Source organism: Geotrypetes seraphini, chromosome 3 (assembly GCF_902459505.1).
Source record: "Geotrypetes seraphini chromosome 3, aGeoSer1.1, whole genome shotgun sequence".
Classification (NCBI taxonomy): domain Eukaryota; kingdom Metazoa; phylum Chordata; class Amphibia; order Gymnophiona; family Dermophiidae; genus Geotrypetes; species Geotrypetes seraphini.
Window position 1 is genome coordinate 111,431,378 of NC_047086.1, and position 23,077 is coordinate 111,454,454.

General features: G+C 43.1%; 1 protein-coding gene across 2 annotated transcripts in view; it reads right to left on the minus strand.

Annotated features, from left to right (window-relative positions):
* The window catches only part of PTCHD4 (patched domain containing 4), an 86,755-nt gene extending 64,608 nt beyond the window's left edge, over window positions 1–22,147 (minus strand). The window contains exon 1 of one of the 2 annotated variants that reach the window (XM_033938678.1): window positions 21,706–22,147. In XM_033938678.1, coding sequence (XP_033794569.1) covers window positions 21,706–22,134 — 429 coding nt within the window. In that variant the 5' untranslated portion in view covers window positions 22,135–22,147. Of the gene's footprint in view, window positions 1–20,443; window positions 20,529–21,705 lie in introns of those variants that run through there. The other variant, XM_033938679.1, reaches the window with a different exon arrangement.
* Between the last annotated feature and the right edge of the window lie 930 nt (window positions 22,148–23,077).

Below are 23,077 nucleotides of genomic sequence, written 5' to 3' on the forward strand. Positions count from 1 at the left end.
AGAATATTAAACATTAATATTAAACATACTGACTGTATCTGCTTATGAAATCAGATATAAAATTACCTCCATAATATATACCGTATTTTTCGCTTCATGTGATGTACTTTTTTTTTACCCAAAATTGGGTGGAAATTTCAGTGCGTCTTATGAAGCAAAGGTAACTTTTTAAACACCCCCCCCCCCCCACCCCGGTGTACGTTTTTAAAATGACCAACTCATTGGGAGTATGCAGGCTGACTGCTGCTGCTCTCTGCCACCGCTGCTCCTGATCCCTGCTCACCGCCGCTGCTCCCTGCTGGCTGCTGCAACTCAAAGAAGGGAAGAGAAGGGCCAGCGTGCAGCAATTGCACGTCGCTGGCCCACAAGCCTTCTCCCAATGTCAGAACTGACGTCAGTTCTGACGTCGGGTGAAGGCTTGTGGGCCGGCGACGTGCAATCGCTACATGCTGGCCCTTCCCTTCTTTGAGTTGCGGTGCAGCGGCAGCAGACCGGGGCCAGAGGAAGAGGAATCCGCGGAGGGTAGGCAGGTTTCAGCATGCAGGGAAGGAGGAAGGCAGTTTCCGGCACAGCGACAGTGGACCGGGGCCAGAGGAAGAGGAATCGGCAGGTTTCAGTGCGCAGGGAGGACGAAGGACAAAGAACAAAGGCTGGAAGGCAGTGAGGGCAAGGAGGCATGAACTTGGGACTTGGGAGGCAGGGAGAATGAAAGACAAAGGCTAGAAGGCAGTGAAGGGGCACGAACTTGGGACATGAGAGGGAGGGAGAATGAAGGACAAAGCCTAGAGGGCAGTGAGGGTGCACGAACTCGGGATATGGGAGAGAGGGAATAGAAAGGGACAATTCTTGGGCCTGAGTGAAGAAAGGAAGGAAGAAAGAAAGAAAGGAGACTCATGAAATCGCGACAACAAAAGTAGGAAAAATTATTTTATTTTCAATTTAGTGATCAAAATGTGCCAGTTTTGATCATTTATATCTGCTGTGTGTATTGTGTGTATATGAAAAATGAAATGAACAGCCTGGCAGGGAAGGGGGGACAGGGTGCAGAGCCTGGTATATATTAGTACACAATTTGGTTCAGAATGGTTTTTTTCTGGTTTTCCTATTCTAAATCTAGGGTGCGTCTTATGGTCTGGTGCATCTTATGGAGCGAAAAATACGGTAATATTTGTTTTGATGTGATAAAAGGATTCTATATCCTTAAGAACAGTCTTGAAAGGTATAAGAATTAACAATACAGTTATGACTGTTATTTTGGGTTTCAAATATTTGGCTTTCATGAAGATCGACTATCATAAAAGGGTTTAAGGAAGAGATACAAGGGTTGATATTCAAAGCAATTTAATTAACTTGAAAAGCTCCTGGCTGTTAAATCACTTATTTGGGGCTATCTGCTGATATTCAGCGACACTTAAGCAACTAGGCCCGGATTCTGTAACCGACGTCATTGTCAGCAGCCACCTTAAAAGCAGCCACCCTATCGCGTGTCAATCACATGACAGCGCCAGGTACAGAATCCGGAAGCTGCATTTTGCTTTGTATGCTGCCAACTTATCAAGAAAAGAGGGTACATGCTCTCCATAAAAGCATCTGCTAACATTTGCGATGCCTACACAGCATACTTAGGCATGCCTGTTGAGAATCAAGACTTGGGCACCTCACTTTACATGCGAGCACTGCAAAAAAAAAAAAAAATCAGAAACCCTCTGGAAGGTATGACAATTTTGTTTCTCACTAGGATATAGAATTTTCTGCTATAAAATTTCTTAGAATGTTTAATTTTTTTTAATATTTAAATTTTAAAATTTTCAATGTTGAAAGGCAGGATAGACAAGATGGCGCTCTAGTGAGGACGCTGTGGAAATCACTCCTGCACTTATTGTTGTCCTGGTTCATTTGAAATGCTAAAAGACGGGGTAGAGTGGCTGTTTCAGCCTGGCAGCCCAAATCTACCTTATTCCAGCAGGGGACGATTACCAGCTTTCTAACATCTTCCCCCAGGAGGCAAACTGGCTTTGCCGAACATGAGAGAGACGTCGGCATTCAGTAGCGAAGCTTCACTAAGCCCCGCAGGACCTGCCCCTCCCATGCAGCCGTGAGATTGGGGAACTTCGGATGCCTCGCAGAGATGGGAAGTCACGTCGGCTGCGATGGCGTTGGGCTTGCCGGCTTCCCCAACAACCACAGCGATTATACCAAGACCAAGAGAGGAGAGTTTGGAAGGTTCAGCAGGCACAGGACAGATACCATCAGTCCCTCCTTTGGTATGACCTGCTGAATTTACCTTAGAGCCAATTTGGATGGCATTAGACTCTCTCCATAAATTATGTGCTGAACCTTTCCCCTGATACAAGTTCAGATAATGAGGTTGGATAAAATCGAGGAAGGTTTGAAAGCCCAGGGGGAAAAAGTTATACACCTAAACCAAAAGGTCCAAGGGTTACAATCCTCTCAATCCTCTTTAATGCAAGATAGACTGTTGTTGGTTAGGAAAGCGGAGAATTTTGATAATTACATAAAAGCTTTGAATCTCAGAATCCAAAATTACTGACAATGTCGCCTAAGGATTCATTCTATAGATTCTTGAAAGAAGTACTTAAGTACCCAGAAGATGGACTTCCTCCTCTTCAAAAATATATATTTCCTACCAATTTCAAAGAAAAAAGTAGCTTCAGCCCACCAGGCTCAACTTGAGTCTTCAAGTCCAAATAATGTAACAGGAAATGGAAACTTCTGGGAATGAAATTATAAGTTGGTCGACACTTCTGGTTACTTTTGTTTTTCACAAGGATAAAGAATCACTCCTTAGGCTCTTTTTTAGGCTGCAGGAAGTGATTTTTTTAATAGCAATATTTCTATGTTTCCAGATGTCTCAAAAATAACTCAAACCAGGAGGAAACAGTTTTTAGAAATGAGACAATTTGTGATTGTTTTGGGAGCTAAATTTCAATTAAGATACCCATGCAAATGTATGATCTATTTTGATCAAACATCTTATATTTTCTATGAACCTTCCCAACTAAGATATTTTCTTGAAGGAAAAGGAGTAATAATGTCCGCCCTTTCTGATGAATAGCTTAAGTGATTGACTCTGAATATAAGGTTGTTGAATTACTGGAAGATGTAACACTACAATATATTAAGTATATTTCTTTCTCTTTGATTGTTTTCAAAGTAGTTCACTCTCTCTGATATGTGAATTGTCTCTTCCTAATGAGAACTGTTAAGAGTTAGTGCACTGTTTAAATTTTGAATGGTAATTTTCTTTTGTTATAAAATTGTGGTAAAGACTCTAATTATATACATATGTAAATTTATTTGATATGTATATATATATATATATATATATATATATATAAATGATATAAATAAAAAAATTTCAATGTTATTTGAAAATATATCATATATGAAATATGTTAAGAGACTCTCATGCACATTAGTCATAAGTGAAATAAATGTATTGTTTTCATTACCATAATTTCATTTTGTTCTTCTATAGGATGGTACAGAGGGGAAACGAGCCATGAAGTTTGCTATCCCAAGAATTTGGCAGGAACTCACTGCCCACTCAAGCATCTGCTACTTCTATATGGTGGACCCTTCCAAAAGTCAAACTGGCAAGCATGCATCTGCAATCACATATCTGGCCATTCCTTCATCCATTGCCCCTGTGCCACATTAGCTTGAGCTCCCCACACCCACTTTCCCAGAGAGAGAGAGAAGCTGTCTTCAGAAGAGAGCAGCAAGTCAGAGAGTGAGGGAGATGTTGTAGATCCAGTTTACAATATCAGTTGAGCAGCTGATGAGAGAAACCTATACTATCCAAACCAAAAGACCTCAATGACTTAATCAGAGATCTTGGTTTTACCAAGTTCAGTGTTGAGCTTTTGAAGTCTAGCTCAAGCAGTGGAACATGTTGGGTGAAAGTGTGCAAGTCACAGATCAAAGGAAGTGTCACCATGCTTTTTCCACCTTCTTCACCCATCAAGATGGGCTCTGTTTCCATCGCAATATGACCAGTCTGCGGCAATTGTAATCACCAGTACCTGAAAGAGTGGTGTCTCTTCATTGACAGCTCATCCAGGAGCATCAAAGTCAGCCGTCTCTTCCATTGACTTACTCAGTATACCTCAAAGAGGATTACTCAGTGTACCTCAAAGAGGATTACAACAGCATCAAGACCTTACTAGGTGCCTTGAAGTATGATGAGTACAGCTGGAAGGTCATCAGGGAATTCAGAATGGTGGCATTCCTAATTGGTGTCCAAAGTGGCTTTACCAAGTTTCCCTGCTATGTCTACCTTTGGGATAGCAGGGACACAAAGATGTTCTACCAAAAGCATGACTGGCCACAGCAGACCAAGTTCTCTGTGGGGAGAAATAATGTCAAATGGGAACCACTGGTGGATCCCCGGGAGATGCAGATGCCACCACTGCACATCAAACTGGGCCAATTTGTCAGAGCTCTAGATAAGGAATCAGCAGCCTTTCAGTACCTTCAATACATCTTCTTTAATCTGTCTGAGGCAAATGTAACCAGGGTTAAAAATTTTAAAGTTACCTGAGTGAGAAAAACAGGGTTAAAAAAAATTTAAGGGTTTTTAAAGCAAAGAAAATCTGGAATGTAAGATCTGTGGGGTTTTTTCCTATTATGAGAAGTTTGGTTTGTGTATTTTTTTATTTTTTTTTTAATATTGCTGCACAGGTATTCCGTTGCTGATCTGCACAGGTTTGCTGTCCTAGTGCAGAGATCAGCAACAGCTGCTTAAACATGGAGGGTGACTTGGATCTGTGTGCAGGTAGTTTGGTTTCTGAGCCTTGTGAGAAAATAATTATAGCTGGTTTTATTGATTTTGAATAGGAATTGGAGGTTTTGGTTGAAGTTGAGGTTTGATATATAGATTCTGGTATTTATCCAAGGGTGAAAACATTTCTTTCTGGCTGATGTGAAGAATTGTTTTATCTGTGAAACTATTTGATGCTAGAAATAGTCTGTGAGAATCTTCTGGGAAGTGTTTTGAGAGATTCTCTGAGTGACAAATCTGTGGTGCTGATTTCTGGAGAAGATTTTATGAGAGGTCCTGTGTGAGATTCCTGTGTAATGTTGTGAGAGAAATATTGGTGAAGCAAATTTGTGAAACTGCTTTTGAAATCTGATTTCTGGAGAAATTTTCAGTCTCTGTGAAATAAGTCTGTGGTGCAGATTTCTGGAGAAGTTAATGAGATGTCCTGTGACAGATTTCTGTGGAATGTTGTGAGAGACTATTAGTGAAGCTGAAGCTGAATTTCATTACCTAGTGTTGGTATACAGTATCTGGTTATTACATTTAATTTCTATATTCAATTTAGAGTTCTTAGTGCTTCTTTTTATCTATTTTATTATATGTTTAATTAATATCTTCATTTTCAAGGTTATATTTCAATTTTTTTTTTAATGTAATTCACTCCTCCTGGGGAAAGGTATCAATTTAACCCTCGGTGTTCACGACTACAAACTAATTTTGTTTCAAGAGGGATACTTTTTACCTCAGTCTGAGAAGGAGGGGGTTACATAAAGGTCAAAGGTCGGACCACAGATAAAAAAGATCCTGAAGTGTAAGGAATTTCTCAAGAAGCTAATTAGAAAGGAGAAAGCGTTTTGGAACAGCTTTGTTGCAGTAGTTTAGGGCTGCCTGGGCAATCACAAGGCTGTAAACTACATTAAGTTGGTTGAGAATCTGGTGAAGAATTACATTAAAATAGGCTGTTGAATGTTTCTCAAAGTCCGCCTGCGCTTTCGCCAAACGTATCTCTCTTGGCTTCTTTCAGTTTCACCCTGGAGTGCAGAAAGGACTACAGGGTGAAACTGAAAGAAGCCAAGCGAGAGATATGTTTGGCGAAAGCACAGGTGGAAGAACAAATGGTTAAAAATGTAAAAAAGGGAGACAAAAATTTTTTCTGATATATTAATGAAAGGAGGAAGATGAAAAATGGAATTGCTGGTCACAGGGATGAAGCAAGAAACTAATGGAGGTGTTGCTGAAAGAAAGAATAGTGTACTTCCTTGAATCTAATGGGTTACAGGATCCGAAGCAACATGGCTTTACAAAAGGTAAATTGTGCCAAACAAATCTGATTTAATTTTTTGATTGTGTGACTGGAGAGCTGGATCGAGGACATATGCTAGATGTAATTTACTTATGCTAGATGTAATTTACTTTCAGCAAAGCCTTTGAAACAGTTCCGCATAGGAGGCTCTTGAACAAACTTGAAGGGCTGAAGTTAAGACCCAAAGTAGTGAACTGGGTTAGAAACTGGCTGTCGGACAGACGCCAGAGGGTGGTGGTTAATGGAAGTCGCTCGGAGGAAGGAAAGATGAGTAGTGGAGTCCCTCAGGGTTCGATGCTGGGGCCAATCCTGTTCAATATGTTTGTGAGTTACATTGCTGAAGGGTTAGAAGGAAAAGTGTGACTTTTTGCAGATGATTCCAAGATTTGTAACAGAGTAGACACCTTAGAGGGAGTGGAAAAATGAAAAAGGATCTGCAAAAGTTAGAAGAATGGTCTAATGCCTGGCAACTAAAATTCAATGCAAATAAATGCAGAGTAATGCATTTGGGGACTAATAACCGGAAGGACCCATATATGCTGGGAGGTGAGAAGCTGATATGCACAGACGGGGACAGGGACCTTGGGGTGATAGTGTCCGAAGATCTAAAAGTGAAAAAACAGTGTGACAAGGCGGTGGCTGCTGCCAGAAGGATGCTGGGCTGTATAAAGAGAGGCATAGCCAGTAGAAGGAAGAAGGTGTTGATGCCCCTGTACAGGTCATTGGTGAGGCCCCACTTGGAGTATTGTGTTCAGTTTTGGAGACCGTATCTGGCGAAAGACGTAAGAAGACTTGAGGTGGTCCAGAGGAGGACGACGAAAATGATAGGAGGCTTGCGCCAGAAGACGTATGAGGAGAGACTGGAAGCCCTGAATATGTATACCCTAGAGGAAAGGAGAGACAGGGGAGATATGATTCAGACGTTCAAATACTTGAAGGGTATTAACATAGAACAAAATCTTTTCCAGAGAAAGGAAAATGATAAAACCAGAGGACATAATTTGAGGTTGAGGGGTGGTAGATTCAACAGCAATGCTAGGAAATTCTACTTTACGGAGAGGGTGGTGGATGACTGGAATACGCTCCCGAGAGAGGTGGTGAAGAGGAAAACGGTAACTGAGTTCAAAGAAACGTGGGATGAACACAGAGGATCTAGAACCAGAAAATAATATTAAATATTGAACTAAGGCCAGTACTGGGCAGACTTGCATGGTCTGTGTCTGTATATGGCCATTTGGGGGAGGATGGGCTGGAGAGGGCTTCAATGGTTGGGAGGGTGTAGATGGGCTGGAGTAGGTTTTGACAGAGATTTTGGCAGTTGGAACCCAAGTACAGTACCGGGTAGAGCTTTGGATTCTTGCACAGAAATAGCTAAGAAGAAAAAAATAAAATTGAATCAGGTTGGGCAGACTGGATGGACCATTCGGGTCTTTATCTGTCGTCATCTACTATGTTACTATGTCCATTTCCTTGATGTTCATCTTGAGACATTGAAGGAGAACATGGGAGCATACTCAGATGAACCAGGTAAGTGCTTCCACCAGGATATACTGAGAAACTTCTTTCTTCTCTCTTGAGGCATTTAAGCTTTCTTTCCTCTGACTCCAGCCATGCCCTCTCAGGGCAGAAGTGTTCCTCCCTTTTTCATCCTCTTACTTACACATATATATTGCCATAAATATATACTCAAAATTTCTCTGAACTGAATTTAGAAGCATAGAAAGGGGGTGGAAACAGCAGTAGATTTAGGGTGAGTTTAAAAGAGTTTAGCATTGATTTTCAGCACTAGGTTCATAATTGCGCTCATAAATCTAGGCAAAGGAATGGCAGGACTTAATTTATAAGCATGAATTTTAAGTTCATAAGTTTCAGCTAATAATTTAAAATCAGAGTTTAGAAAGGTTGTGCAGAGCAGAATTCAAATGTCCAAGTCAGGACATGCGGATTTCCCATACCGTTTTACAAAAGGCTCTGTCAATTGTAGATCCACTTATAAAATAAGAGCAGGGCTGCATTTCCAAGCTCCTCCATGTTCAGAGGCAGCAGAGATTTTAGAAAGGTGGACATGGGGGGGAAATGTGCTTATCCTCGTCATATACAATACCTTTCTAAAACTGCTGCTCCCTCTGCAAAAGGGCCTGATCTCATTATTGACAGTGGCCCTCAATAGGTGGGCCCTACTCCAATTTCAGCTTCCCCAACCTCTCTCCCCCCCCCCCCTTCAGTATAATAGACACCTTACAACAGGGGTGCCCACACATTTTGGCTTGTGAGCTACTTTTAAAATGATCAAGTTAAAATGATCTACCAACAATAAAATTTAAAAAAACACAAAGCACACTGTATGCAGAGAAAATGTTAATTATCATTTATATTCGGGGGGGGGGGGGGGTTTCAAAGAGGTCAAGGCAGACCTCTTTCAAATATGCAATGTCACCTCAGTAACAACTATTCAAAAATAGACAAATATACCCTCTCTCCTTTTACTAAACCATGATAGCAGTTTTTAGCACAGGGAGCTGCACTGAATGCCCCGCAATGCTCCCAATGCTCATAGGCTCCCTGAGCTACAAACCACTATCGCGGTTTAGTAAAAGGGGGCCATAGTGCAAAATGTAGACAGCAGATATAAATTCGGACACATTTTGATCACTACATTTAAAATAAAATCATTTTTCCTACCTTTGCTGTCTGGTGATTTCATGAGTCTCTGGTTGCACTTCCTTCTTCTGACTGTGCATCCAATTTTTCTTTCTTACTGCCTTTCTTTCTTTCTGCCTCCTGCATGCTTCCTTTACTCCAGATCTCATTCCATTCCCCAACCAACATCTCTCTCTGTTCCTCCATGAGTCCAACTTTTTCTTCCTCTCTCACTGCCCCTCCCCTTTCTTTCTTTTTTTCTTTCTCTCTGCCCCCTTTTATTTCTGTCTCTCTCCCTGCATCCCTCTTTCTTTTTTCTTTCTTTCTCTCTCCCTGCCCCCTAATCCACTGCCGCCGATTTAAGCCTGCTTCCCCAACGCTGCAAAAACCAGACCTGTGCAAGTGCCGGGCCCACAAGCCTTCCCCCCGTCAATTCTGACATCGGAGAGGAAGTTCCGGCCCAGTCAAGCAGAATTTATGTTGGGTGGGGGGAGGGGAAGGCTAGAGTGCCCTGCGCTTCTGTAATCGCTGCTGGCCTGTTGTGGCATCGGGGAGCAGGGAGAACGCAAAGGCAACGTGAATCTATAATGGAGCCTGGGATGAGCTCTGCGATTGACTCACATTGCCTTTGCAATCTACTGGTCGATCGCGATCGACCTTTTAGGCACCCCTGCCTTACAACATCATCCACTTTGCCCCACAGTATCAAAGACACCCCCAACATACTACTACTACTTATCATTTCTATAGCATTGCTAGACATACACAGTGCTGTACATTAATTAAAACATTCAAGAGACAATCTTTGTTCAGTAGAGCTTACAATTAGAGAATGACATGGTGGTTGTTACCTGTGGCTAGCTGCGGGTAACCCGCCAAAACGGTGACCAAAAAAAAAGGTCACCGCGAGATTGGGGACAAGGCCATTCACCGCCCTGTGGAGCAGTGAATGGTTAGACGGGGCGGTGAACAAGCGTGAACGTGCAGTGAATGAGCGTTCGATCCGGCAGCCCACTCTCTCCCGCCAGCCAGCCATGCATCTCCCTCCCTCCCTCCTTTTCCCTTAACACTTCTTGTTGAAACTGGCGATTTCCATAAGGCTATGAGCTGTATTACAGCTGGAGCCTTGAAGTTGCATCGCGTTGCCTGCTGGAAAAGTCTCCTCTGATGCAACTTCCTGTTTACGGTCGCATCGGAGGAGACTATTCTAGCAGGCAACCCGACGCAACTTCAAGGCTCCGGCTGTAATAGCTAAGAAGAAAAAAAAAAAAAAAATTAAATTGAATCAGGTTGGGCAGACTGGATGGACCATTCGGGTCTTTATCTGCCGTCATCTACTATGTTACTATGTTACTATGCAATACAGCTCATAGATTTATGGAAATCACCAGTTTCAACAAGAAAAGGTTAGGGAAAAGGAGGGAGGGAGGGAAATGCACGGCTGGCCGGCGGGAGGGAGCTGCTGGACCGCATGAAGGGTGCTGGGGGTCGGGGGATGGAGAGAAGAAGATGCTGAAGACGGGGATGGGGACGGGGCGGTGAAAGGGACAGCGGGGACGGTGACGGGGTGGTAAAGGGGACGACAGAGACAGGGATGGGGCGGTGAAGGGGACGGCAGGGACGGGACGGTGAAGAGGATGGTGGTCTGGGGACAGGACGGTGACGGGGACAGAATTTTTCCCCGTGTCATTCTCTACTTACAATCTAACCAAACAAACAGGATAAGTAGGGGTTAGGGAGTTTCTCAGTTATGGATGTTGTACAAGCAAGTGGGGGTTAGAAGTTAACAGTAACCTTGAAAAAGTGGGCTTTTAGTCTGGATTCAAATCAGGGATGGAACTTAACATAATGACTCAGGCAGCCTGTTCCAGGCTTATGGTGCAGCAAGAGAGAAGGAACGTAACACGAGGATGTGGCCAACAGGATCTCCAGGATCATAGACAGCGCAGGGGGAAAGGACACTGCTGTGCTTATCTATGTGGGAACCAATGATGTGAGCAGACGGAAGTATGACAGGGAAGAGATGAAGGGCCAGCTCCGCTCACTCGGAAGAAAACTGAAGATCAGGGAGGTGAAGGCGGCTTTCTCCGAGTACCAAGAGTGGATGGAAAGAGACAAGGGGAATTGCAAGCAAACAACGCCTGGATGAGACGATGGTGCGAAGAGGAAGGCTTTGACTTCGTGCGCAACTGGACAGCGTTCTGGGGAAAAAGCAAGTACCTACAGAAAGGACGGACTACACCTCAACAAGGAAGGAGCAAGAATACTGGCAGGCAACATGAAGAGGGCCATCGAGAAGGCTTTAAACTAAAGGACAGGGGAAAGCCGACAGTCGACCACCAGTCGATGGCCCGGGCGACAGGATGTCCCGAAGAAAGAACTACAGACAACTACTCAGACACGGGAGGGGACGACCACACAGCAAATAAGGGAGACAACGCAGAAACAGAAAAGGATACCGTGAAAGAAACAGTAGAGACTGCTAAGCTTAGAAAGTCCAAGAAGGTAACACAAAGGGAACTCAAATGTATGTATACGAATGCTAGAAGTCTGAGAAACAAAATGGGAGAATTAGAGACAATAGCAAGACACGATGAACTGGAAATCATTGGCATAACTGAAACATGGGACACAGTACTACAGGGATACAAACTATACAGAAGAGATAGAGTAGGGCAGAAAGGTGGAGGTATTGCCCTATATGTTTAGGATGGAATAGAAACTGTTAGAGAGGCTACAATGGAAAGGACAGAGAAGCTAGAGTCCCCCTGGATCAAGATTCCTAGACACAATGGTTCAGACACAAAAATTGGCCTTTACTATCGACCCCCAGGACAGACGGAGGAGATAGACTCACAAATGATAGAGGAAATTAAACAAGAATGTAAGACAGGTAATGTAATAATCATGTGAGACTTCAATTTCCCGGGGATAGACTGGAACCTGGGAACCTCAAACTGCGGCAAGGAGGCCAAGTTCCTGGAAGCGCTAGGGGACTGCTTCCTGGAACAAATGATGGGAGAGCCAACGAGAGGAAACACCACCTTGGATTTGGTCCTAAATGGTATTACGGGACCGACAAAAGAAGTAGAAGTCACGGTCCCGCTGGGGACGAGCGATCACAACATGATCAAATTTAAATTTGACATCGGGAAAGGGAAACATACCAAAACCTTAACCACGACCTTAAACTTTAAAAAGGGAAGATACGATAGTATGAGGGCCATGGTGAAACAACGGCTCAAGAAAAAGATGGACAAAGTTAAAACAGTAGATCAGGCATGGTCCCTACTGAAAAATACTATCACGGAAGCACAAAATCTTTACATTCCACGAATTTCCAAAGAAAGGAAAACTAAAGGCAAAGGAGAACCGGCATGGCTTACTAGAGAGGTGAAGGAAGCCATAAAAGAAAAGAAGGACTCCTTTAAAAAATGGAAATGAACAAAAACAACCGAAGCTTGGAACAAACACAAAGATGATCAGAAAAAATGTCACAAGGCGGTGAGGGATGCCAAAAAGGACTATGAGGAGAAAATAGTGCAAGCGGCCAAAAATTTCAAGCCCTTCTTTAGATACGTAAAAGGAAAAAAACCTGCAAAAGAGGTGGTGGGAACACTGGTTGACCAGGGAAGAAAAGGGTACATCAAGGAAGACAAACAAATTGCAGACAGACTAAATTCCTTCTTTGCGTCTGTCTTTACGAAGGAGGACACTGCAACAATACCAGAAGCAGTGAAAGTGTTCAAAGGAGTAATAGAGGACAGCCTCACCACAGTAGAAGTGGACTTGGACCAGATATACTACCAGATCAACAATCTTAAAAGCGACAAATCTCCTGGACCTGATGGAATTCACCCGAGAGTCTTAAAAGAACTGAAGGTTGAAATCGGAGAGCTTTTGCAAAAACTTGCCAACCTGTCAATTAGAACTGGACAGATACCGGATGATTAAAAGATAGCGAACGTCACGCCAATTTTTTAAAAAGGATCAAGAGGAGAACCGGGCAACTATAGACCTGTGAGTCTTACGTCTGTCCCTGGAAAGATGGTTGAAGCACTGATTAAAGATAGCATAGTCCGGCACTTGGATACACACAACCTGATGAGAGCCAGTCAACATGGCTTCATGAAATGGAAATCATGTTTGATGAATTTACTTCAATTTTATAAGACCGTGAACAAACAAATTGATAGTGGAGAACCGGTGGACTTCCAGAAAGCGTTCGACAAGGTTCCACATGAAAGACTTCTCAGGAAAATACAAAGCCATGGAATAGAGGGAGATATACTAAGATGGATAGGCAAATGGCTGGAGAACAGAAAGCAGAGAGTGGGCATAAATGGGAAGTTCTCAGACTGGGAGAAAGTGACTAGCGGTGTGCACCAGGGCTCGGTACTTGGGCTCATCTTATTTAATATTTTCATCAATGACCTAGAAGAAGGAACAACCAGTGAGATCATCAAGTTTGCAGATGACACAAAGCTATGCCGGGCAATCAGATCACAGAAGGATAGCGAGGGTGCAGAGACAAGCAACGAAGCTAATAAAAGGTATGGAGAACTTGGAATACGAGGAACGACTTAAGAGACTGGGATTGTTCTCCCTTGAGAAAAGGAGACTGCGAGGGGATATGATCGAGACTTTCAAAATACTGAAAGGAATCGACAAAATAGAGCAGAAAAAAAAATTATTTACAATGTCCAATGTGACACGGACAAGAGGACATGGACTTAAGCTAAGGGGGGACAAGTCCAGGAAAAATATCAGGAAGTTCTGCTTCACGCAACGAGTGGTGGACACCTGGAATGCTCTCCCAGAGGAGGTTATTGCGGAATCCACCCTTATAGGATTTAAAAGCAAACTAGATGAACATCTCCTTATAAGAGGCATAGAGGGATATGGGTGACTAAAATTACGCCAGGTGTACACCTGGCTGGGCCTCCACATGTGCGGATCGCTGGACCTGATGGATCGAAGGTTCTGATCCGGAGATGGCAGTTCTTATGTTCTTATGAGTTGGCAGTAGAGGAGCTGGGTACAGAAAAGACAGATTGCCTAATGAACAGAGAGATAAGAAAGGAGAGATATTGAAGAGGTACAAAGTGAAGGCACTTTTAAGTCTTTGATACTGGAAGGGGGTTGTGTGATGTTAGGGTGTCTTTGATGTTGGGAAATCAAGTGATGTCAATGTGTCTGTGTTGTCAGGGGGTGGTTGGATGATTTTAGGGGGTGCCTTTGATTCTGGAAATGAGCTCTGGTGATGCTGAAGGCTGAATTTGATGTCATGTAGGGACTGAGTGATGTTAAGGGGTTCATCAATGTTAGGAGGGTGACTGGATGATGTTTCAGGTTGGAGAAGTTGGCTTTAGAGTGATGACTTGATTGGGAAGTGGGGGAAGCACTAGCATTGTGGGGACCTGGAATGTCAAAATTTGCAGCTACCCCTAAAGCAGAAACTTAGACATGCTTTAGAGAAGGTATAAATTCCTACACCCGGGTTTCCCAATGCAGATGAGCATTACCTATGTGAAATAGGGAATATATGCATCTATGGTTGTTCCACCCAGACCACACCCTCTCCTGCTCCAAACTACTACTACTTATCACTTCTGTAGCGCTACTAGATGTATACAGCACTGTACATATTATAGGTAAATACTTCCTCTGTTCCTGGTGGGCTCACAATCTGAGCTATTTTTTGAACCTAGGGCAATTGAGGGTTAAGCGACTTGGCCAAGGTCACAAGGAGCTGCAGTAGGAATCAAACCCAGTTCCCCAAGATCTCAGCTCACTGTTTTAATCATTAGGCTACTCTGCCTTCCCTTGTCATCTAGGCATACTCACCCATTGTTCTGAAATGATGTTTTAAAACTGCCATTTAGACACGGAGATGGCCTTATGGGGGAGGTTATCAATGTAGGCTACTGTTGATGGGTTATTTTACAAGTCATGCTATTTTATGCAATGAGATCTAATTACTAATAACCTGGGTTAACAGTAAAATGATCCATCTTAACAGTAGACCACATTAATATCTTCCCCCTTAGGGGACTTTAAGTCACATTATTTGCCCCTTAATGTGACAATGATAAGTTATAATGAGATGCAAAAGTCATATTATTTGTCTGTTAATGTTAAGTAGTAATAAGATGCAAAACATGCAAATTCATCCATTAATATGTAAACACCTTACCGCAACTTGCAGTGATACTGCCCCAGGTACATTAGATAGACTGTGATCCCATGAGACAGCTAGGGAAAATGCTTGAAGTGCCTATATGTAAACTGCTTTGCGTGTGGATATATAACTACAAAAAGGTGATATACAAATCCCACTCCCTACACAATAAGTCATGCTAGGGCCAAAAATAATGGTAAAATAACCCAATCTTTTTCCTGGGATTATATTACTAAAGGTCACCCTCAGTCTACACCCAACCCCTTAAACCCCACCTCTACCCTTTCTCCATTCTAATCTTCTGCCTAAATTTCTGTATAGTCCACTCTCAGCCTATACTCAAATAACTTGTATCTAAACTAAACTACTTATATTTAAACTACTGTTCTTAATTGCTGTATAGTCCCTATATTTAAATTGTTGCACAGTCTCATATGTCCAAGTATTTAAATCTACTGTATAAGCTTGTATGTCCAATTCACTCCATTGTGAATGTTTATTTGTAAACCGTTCTGAGCTACTGGGAGGACGGGATAAAAATCTAAATAAATAAATAAAAATTACCACCTGGGAGCATTGGGCTGCACCAGAAATACAGGCCTTGAAAATCTTGGCCTCCATTTCCAGTACCTATCTTTCCTGAAGGTACAAATCTATAAACAGCACCCGCGTGCGATTGACATGCGATCGGTAGCCATTTTTAAGGTGGCCGATGATGACAGCACCGTTTATAGAATCTAGGCCTGACAGTTTCTTAGAACTATAGTTCAATAAAATCAAAAAAGTGTATATATGTGTGCATACAAAAATAAAGAATTTAAAACTCTGTTTCACTGGTATCATTGCTTTCTTGTGTTGGATACTGCTAAGTTGTTGCCCTGCTACCTGTCTGGAACCAGTAGCTCCTCTGACGATCTGGATGTTTGTTACTATCCTATCTGAAACAAAAGAAAGGAAGCAAAACCATAAGCTCCCTAGATGAATGCAGGATAAAGTCAGTGTCTTCTTATGCTAAGGCCATGTATTTCTAACTAAACGTGCAAAAGAACAGATAATTCTTTTATCTCTAAGCTGATACCCCAGGACCCCCCCCCCCCAAAAAAAAAAAAAAAATGCTTCTGATATGAAATAAGCTCACAGAGTTTCAACACACACATTCACACAAAATCTGAGCAACTTCTGCTTTATCTGTATATCCATGTATCTTTGATTCAGAAATAATGAAATTCCTCAGCAATTATCTCACAGTCTCCTTACACAGAGCCTGCTAGTATACTGTATATAGTATCAGGAATACTGACTGGATACACTCGAACTTCTTATAATTCTAAGACAAGAGATCACTCTTGATCTTCAATTCTCAAAAGAATATTTTGCTTTCAAAAAAATAGTTCAGATTCTCTAAGCTTCACGCAACTGTTTATACTGGTTAAGGTCTCAATAGATTAGTAATCAAAAAAGGCTGCAGGAACACACTCCAACACTGCAGCAGAAAAAAAACAACTGAATACGAAATTTAATATAAAACTTTGCTTTAAAAACCAATAATATTAGGCAATCTAAGTTGAATCAGTGGTTTTACAGAGTGAAGGGATTAAAATTCTCTATTTTCCAGTGCTTAATACTTCCTTTTAGCAATTCTGAAACACACTTTGAAAGTTTTTATGAATTTTCCTTTGAAATATAACTCCAAAATTAATTTTAAAATATCAATAAATCATGAGAACCAGCATGTATCAAATAAGTTCTTGATCCACAACTCACACAAACTCAGCTGTATCCTCTTTCATAACCTTCTCATTACACACCTCAGCCCAACAGCCCATAAGCAGATTTACCCCCCTTTTACAAAACTGTAGCATGGTTTATAGTGTCAGCCATGGCGGTAACAGCTCCGACACTCATAGAATTTCTAAAAACCATGCTACAGTTTTGTAAAAGGGGAGGGGGGTTAATTTGCAGCATTTCTAATGACATCAAACATTTACAGGAAATATTATTTTAAAAAATATGCACTTCTTCCTCACACACAAACTTCAGAGAAGAGAAATTTGCACTGCATCCACACACCATTCTTCCTTACTTCCACTTTTGTGGAGCGGGACCACATCCACCCTTCTCCAGTCCTCCAGTACCACTCCCAACTCTAGAGACTCATTGAAAAGGTCAGTCAGTGGAGCCACTAGAACTTCCCTAAGTTCCTTCAGCACCCTCAGATATACACATCCTTCCATCCAGTATGTGCTCTTTCTCTCCTCTCCACTTCCATCCAGCGTCTGCTCCCCCTCTCTCTCCCATTCAGCGCCTGCTCCCCTCTCTCTGTCCTCTCCCTTTCTTACAGCAACTTCCAGTTTCTCCCCCACTCTCCACTTCCATTCAGCATCTGTTCCCCTCTCATCCTCCCCATCTTCCATCCAGCATCTATCGTCCTACCCCCCCCCCTTCTCCACAAAATAAACTTGAAGCACCGCTCAACCTCTTCCCTTTGTTGGGCCATCTCCCTCCCTACCTTCCCCTCACCTTCACAGCACTTTTCAAAACCAGTTTTCACTCTCAGAGGGCCCCTGATGCAGCAGCCCCAATTCTTCTCCTCTGATACGAGCTGCTCAGGTGGAAACAGAAAGTTGAGTCAGAGAAGAAACGTCAGGGCTGCTGCATCAAAGGCACTCTGAGAGTGAAAACTTTGGTTTTGAAAAGTGCTGTGAAGGTGAGGGGAAGGGAGGGAGGGAGATGGTCTGACAAGAGGAAAAAGGTGCCCAAACTGCAGCACCCCCTGGAGCTGTGGGGCCCAGGGCATCTGTCCTGTTTGCCCTCCCCTAATACCAGTCCTGCCACCAGGGCTGTAATCTTCAATAGGATGATGCTCCCCATGATGAATCTCGAAGCTGCTATCCTCCATGCACGTACACCCCTGCCACCACCCTCCTCCATGCACGCCCCACTCTCCAACATTGCACATACCATTAGTACTGGAAACCTGCTGCCACCAGATAATGGTGGAATAAAAGTCACTAATGTAATATAATGCTGTATTCTGACCTGGTGCAGGGCCTTGAGCATCTGTGCATGCTCAAGGCCTGCCTGCTCCTGACTTCTCTGAGAATCTCAGAGGGGGTGGGAGCTGGCAGGCTTTGAGTATGTACAGATGCTCAAAGCTCCATACCAGATCAGAATACAGCATTGACGGTGGAAGCAGGTTTCCAGTACTAATGGTAAGCGTGATGTCGGGGAGTAGGACGTGCATGGAGGAGGGTTGTGGCGTGGGTTTGTGTGCACGGAGGATAGCGGCTTTGAAATTCATCAAAGGGGGGCATGTATTCAGCGGGGAGAGCGGGGGTGGGGGGTGGATCATTCTATTGAAGATTATAGCCCTAATGGTCATCGAGAGTTCAATGGGGGACAGCCACGCCATCAGTCAGTTAGTGGCTGAAATATAAACCAAATCCCCCATTTTTGGGCCCAAAAATCTCGGTTTATGTTTCAGAATATACGATAAGTATGTATTTGCAGAACAGAACTTAGGTACACTGCTGGCATTTTCACTGGTATGTTTATGAACATAGGCACTTATTTAAGATGCATCTCCAAATGCAAATGCAACAAACATCTGGAGAGACACATGGGGATGCTTCCTATGTCTAGATGTCAAAGGGATGTTGGTAGGGCAGGGAGAGGGACTATCCTGGCATTCCCATTCCACATAGAAAATCCAAGTCTATATTGAGACGGATATTCATTGATATTTACACCTACCCTGAGGCATATATAAGTGCCTTCTGCAAGGGTCAGATGGACATACTGACACTGGGCCCCACTGAACACCTCCCTCAGAGATCTACCCTTCCCCAAAATAACCCTCTTCCCCATGGTTAACAGCTATGTTCCCTCTAAGATGAGCACATGAGCAATCACTCATACATTCTAGGAGCGTCACTCACAGATTTTAAATGGTCGCTCATAAAAATACTTGCAAATCTGGAAAATTGTTGGTGTTTAGAACTTGTTGCTCAGACAACAAAAATTATTTTTAACTTGTCGCTCACATGAGAGAGAATTTGCATGTACCTGGCCAATCCTTAAAGGGAGCACTGGATAACAGTTCCCCAGAAAATGACTGACCCCCCCCCCCCAATAGGAGACTTTCCCATGGCTTTACCCTCCCCCTTCCAATAGCAATCCCCTCCCATACCCAAACCCACATGTTGTAGGTAAGCATCCAACATGTGGTACCTATTGCCTAAGGGCAAAAATGGTAACCATCTTCTGCAGCCCTCTACCCCAACCTACTCTCCATGTTTACCAGGGATCCCTGGGGTCTAGGGGGTGGAAGAAATGACCATTCACTCCCAGCTCTATGATGCTGTTCCTAATAATTTATGATGTGCAAGAATGGTGCTTAAATGGCAGTTCCAGCAGTGGGGAAGTGAAGCCGATGTTTGTGTCCCATATGTGGCAAGACAGATCGGAATGGGCTGGAGTTAGCTTTGACATCAACGTCAACAGTGGGGCAGTGTAGCTAATTAGATACGAGCCGAGTCAGGTCTCACAGACAAGGGCAGAAATGCAAATAGGGGAGTCGTAAGACTCCCCTTTTTGCACAGTGTAGTCAATGCCAGATGGACTTCTACAATGTGTGTCTCATATGTGTCAAGACAGATCGGGATGGCCTGGAGTAGATTTTGATGGCACCTCGGAAGCTGGGAAGTAGGGCCACTGCAGGGCACTTTTTTAATGGTCTGAGCCCTGATAATGGCAAGGATGGATCAGGAGCAAGCATTTCATACCATATTCATATTGTCTGAGTACTGGTCATGCATATCTCAGGGGAGAGAGAAAGACATTTTATAGTGGAACTTAGCAAGCAAAATGTAATAATATGCTGGATTGTTGGTTCAACATAGCCTTGACAATTGAATGTGTTGGGCAGACTGGATGGACTACACAGGTCTTTATCTGCCATCATTTAATATGTTACCATGTAATGCTGATGGTGGTCAGAAAAACACTGAGCACTCTCAACTGAATATCGACTCCACAGTTTACATGTGTTGGCATTTATGTGTAAATTCCACTCTTTAAATGTATACAAAAAAACATACTAGCCTTCTAAAATCTGGAAGTACTGGAAATGAGTTAGGACCTAATAAATCATTGTAATACAGCATAGCAGTTCTGTCTCATTGTTACAGCTTTAAGATCAGTCAGCTGCAGATACTTTGATCAGACCCTCGAGTCTAATCTCTCAAGTGTCTTCTCCCATTCTATGGCTCTCACTGAGGCATAACCCTTGGCTAGCATATCTGCACCACACTCACCGAAGTGCTGTAATAGATCTTTGCTTAAAACGGTTAAAAGCATCAGTCAGAGCAATGCGCTTCTGATCCACTTTGCTCATTACATGTACTGTTTACTGTAACCTTCTATCCCTGGAAAAACTGTATAAAAAGGAGGATTTTTATGTCAGGTGATTTTACAGTTTAATCATGTATTAGGTCTATTATTTCTGATAGGAGAATTTCTTTTCAGGTAAACTTACCATCAGGTGCAAGCAGAGTCAAAGAATGCAGCAACGGCTGTACTTTCTTCATGGCACTTTCTCCATCTTTTCTTGACCGTCATCTTGTGCCACATTATTAGGGCTTCTTTGCGCCCCCCCCCCCTTCAGAAGCTTAAATTTGTATGTTTCCATTGTGCAGAGAGCATTATTGCACTTCTAGCCCAGGCATTGCAGCTTTTGCTGCCTCAGCCATTTTGCGTAATGGTTCTGTTCCTAAATCTGGAGAAACCCTGCTCGGGGCTGGCTCCTTTCCAAAGGACTGACAAAACAGCATGGGTTGGGAGGGGAAAAAGAGGAGGAGGAGCTTGGGCTTTTCATAGAGCAGGACATTGTGACTGTCAGGAATATTGAAATGACCAGAGGAAAAGAGACAGAGGAAGGGAGGGAGAAGAGCTTTCTTAAAGGATTATCATTTCACAGTGGAAAAGCACTGTTTAAACAAAGGTATTTCCACTCAAATGATAAAACGTGCTTCATGCTACGTTTTCAGCTTAACATAGCCTAATAGCAAAATCTTATAACTCCATTAACCTTCTTGGTAATATTTTATTACTGATAGAGGAAGAATTCTATGACTTTGGTATTATATAGTACAGTCGAGCAGCTCTTCAGTCAGCAGCAGAGCTAATTACAGGAGTAATTTGAAATGCTTTCAGTCTCTTTACTCTCCCCCCCCCCCCTCAATATTTGCCTCTAAACTAGAATTTCTATTACAGCAAGAAATCCCACAGGTTAAAGGTAAACTAAGCAACATCAGCATCCTGCAAAGTAACACGTACGAGAGCAAAGCATGATACTGCTCCAGTGTGAATAATAAAAATAGTTATGGGAAACTGCTTTTATGAACAAAACACTACAAGAAAATTCAGGAATACATGGTCTATCTAGCCACCATTCCATCGTTTCGTTTCCCTTTTAAGTCATTGTAATAATTCACTTCCGTACTATGAAACAAAAATAAAAATGTGTCAGCTAGACGAAGCAAGCTGCAGTTTACTTTGCTGGTTAGAGAAGAAAGGAAGGGCTGTCTCTTTAATTGGCAAAAGCATGCAATGAGAGCATACCTTTAATTTAGTGTTGGGATACCTCACTTGCACCCTGGCTCTTGTCTTATTGCTGGAGAGGGCAGCCTGCCTGAGATCCTCTAGCACTGAAATAATATCATCCAGCACGCATTTCTTATCCTGATTTCTCAACACACAGAGATGAGAAAAAGTATAATTATAGCCCTTGTAGTTCACCTTCATTTCCAGCACGGCTTGGTGGATCTGTAGAATTTGATCCGCCTGATGCAAAATATTCCCTCCAGGCTTGGCTAAAAGGATCACCCTGCCATACCTCCCGGGGGTGTGCAAGTCTGAATAGAGCTGGGCTTTGGACTGGTCGAGGGAGAAAAGGCTGCTGGCCAGGTTCCGTTCGATTTTCGCCAGGCTGTGACTCGGGGCGATCAAGATCTCCAGATCGGTTTCGAGTTTGACATGACTTAGCACGCTGAAGCCGAAGACAATAGTTAGGATTGCGGGGACGGTGAGAAAAAACACCGGGTGCCTGCTGACGAACAGCCCCAGTTTGTAGAAAAACGACCTGAGCCCTCCGTGAATCACCTGCCGCAGCATCCTCCACCGAATCCAGCCCGCAGTTGCTAGTCCGGAGCCTCTTAGAAAGCACATGTGACATGTGGAGCCTCTCGTCCCCTGCTGCCGATTCCTTTTGCACTCTCTTACCCGGCTAAAACACTGCAGCAACTTGCAGCAAGACAGTCAAATATTGATCAAGGGGGGTTTGTGTGGTAAAAAGCCAGGACAGCCCCTTCTCGCCCCGCCGTTGACCAGGCATTGTATTTTACATTATGTTGGGGGTTTTTTTTGCTGCAGTATATCCGCTCTCCATTTGATGTGTGTGCATGCAGAAGCGGTGCAAGGGATATTCTGTCGGTTCAGCGTGATTTATGCACGTAACCGTAACCATGTGCCCCTGTGTTGTAAAGGAGAGAGACGGGCAAAGCAAAAGAGAGGACGGGAGAGCAAATCAGAGAGAGGAAAAATGCTGATGAATTATTTTTTTTTACAGCTGTTCATTAGCATGAGCTTGCAAGTGAAACAGGAAAAGTTGATGATTAAACAATAGGTTTTAGTGACCAAAATTGCCTCTCTCTGTTTACTGTATAGAAGAGAGAGAGAAAGAGAGAGGAATATGTATATCTATGTATTTCTAGATAGATAGATATGCATACTTCCCACATATATTGATAGAGATCTCTTTAATGCAGTAGGGAGAGCAGAATATAAACCAACTCATAATTGGACACACTTTTTTGTGTCAGCTTCACACTGAGGGCTCCTTTTACGAAGCCGCGTTAGCGGTTTAACGCGCATAATAGCGTGCGCTAATTTGCCAGCCGCGCTAGCCGCTACCGCCTCCTCTTGAGCAGGCGGTAGTTTTTCGGCTAGCGTGGGGGTTAGCACGCGCTAAAAAGGCGCCTGCGATAAAGCCGCTAACACGGCTTCGTAAAAGGAGCCCTGAGAATTTTTATTCAATTGAAAACATATTGCAGCATCTTTGGTGTGTTAACGCTTTTTTAATATATTAGTGATCACTGGCTCACATTAACAA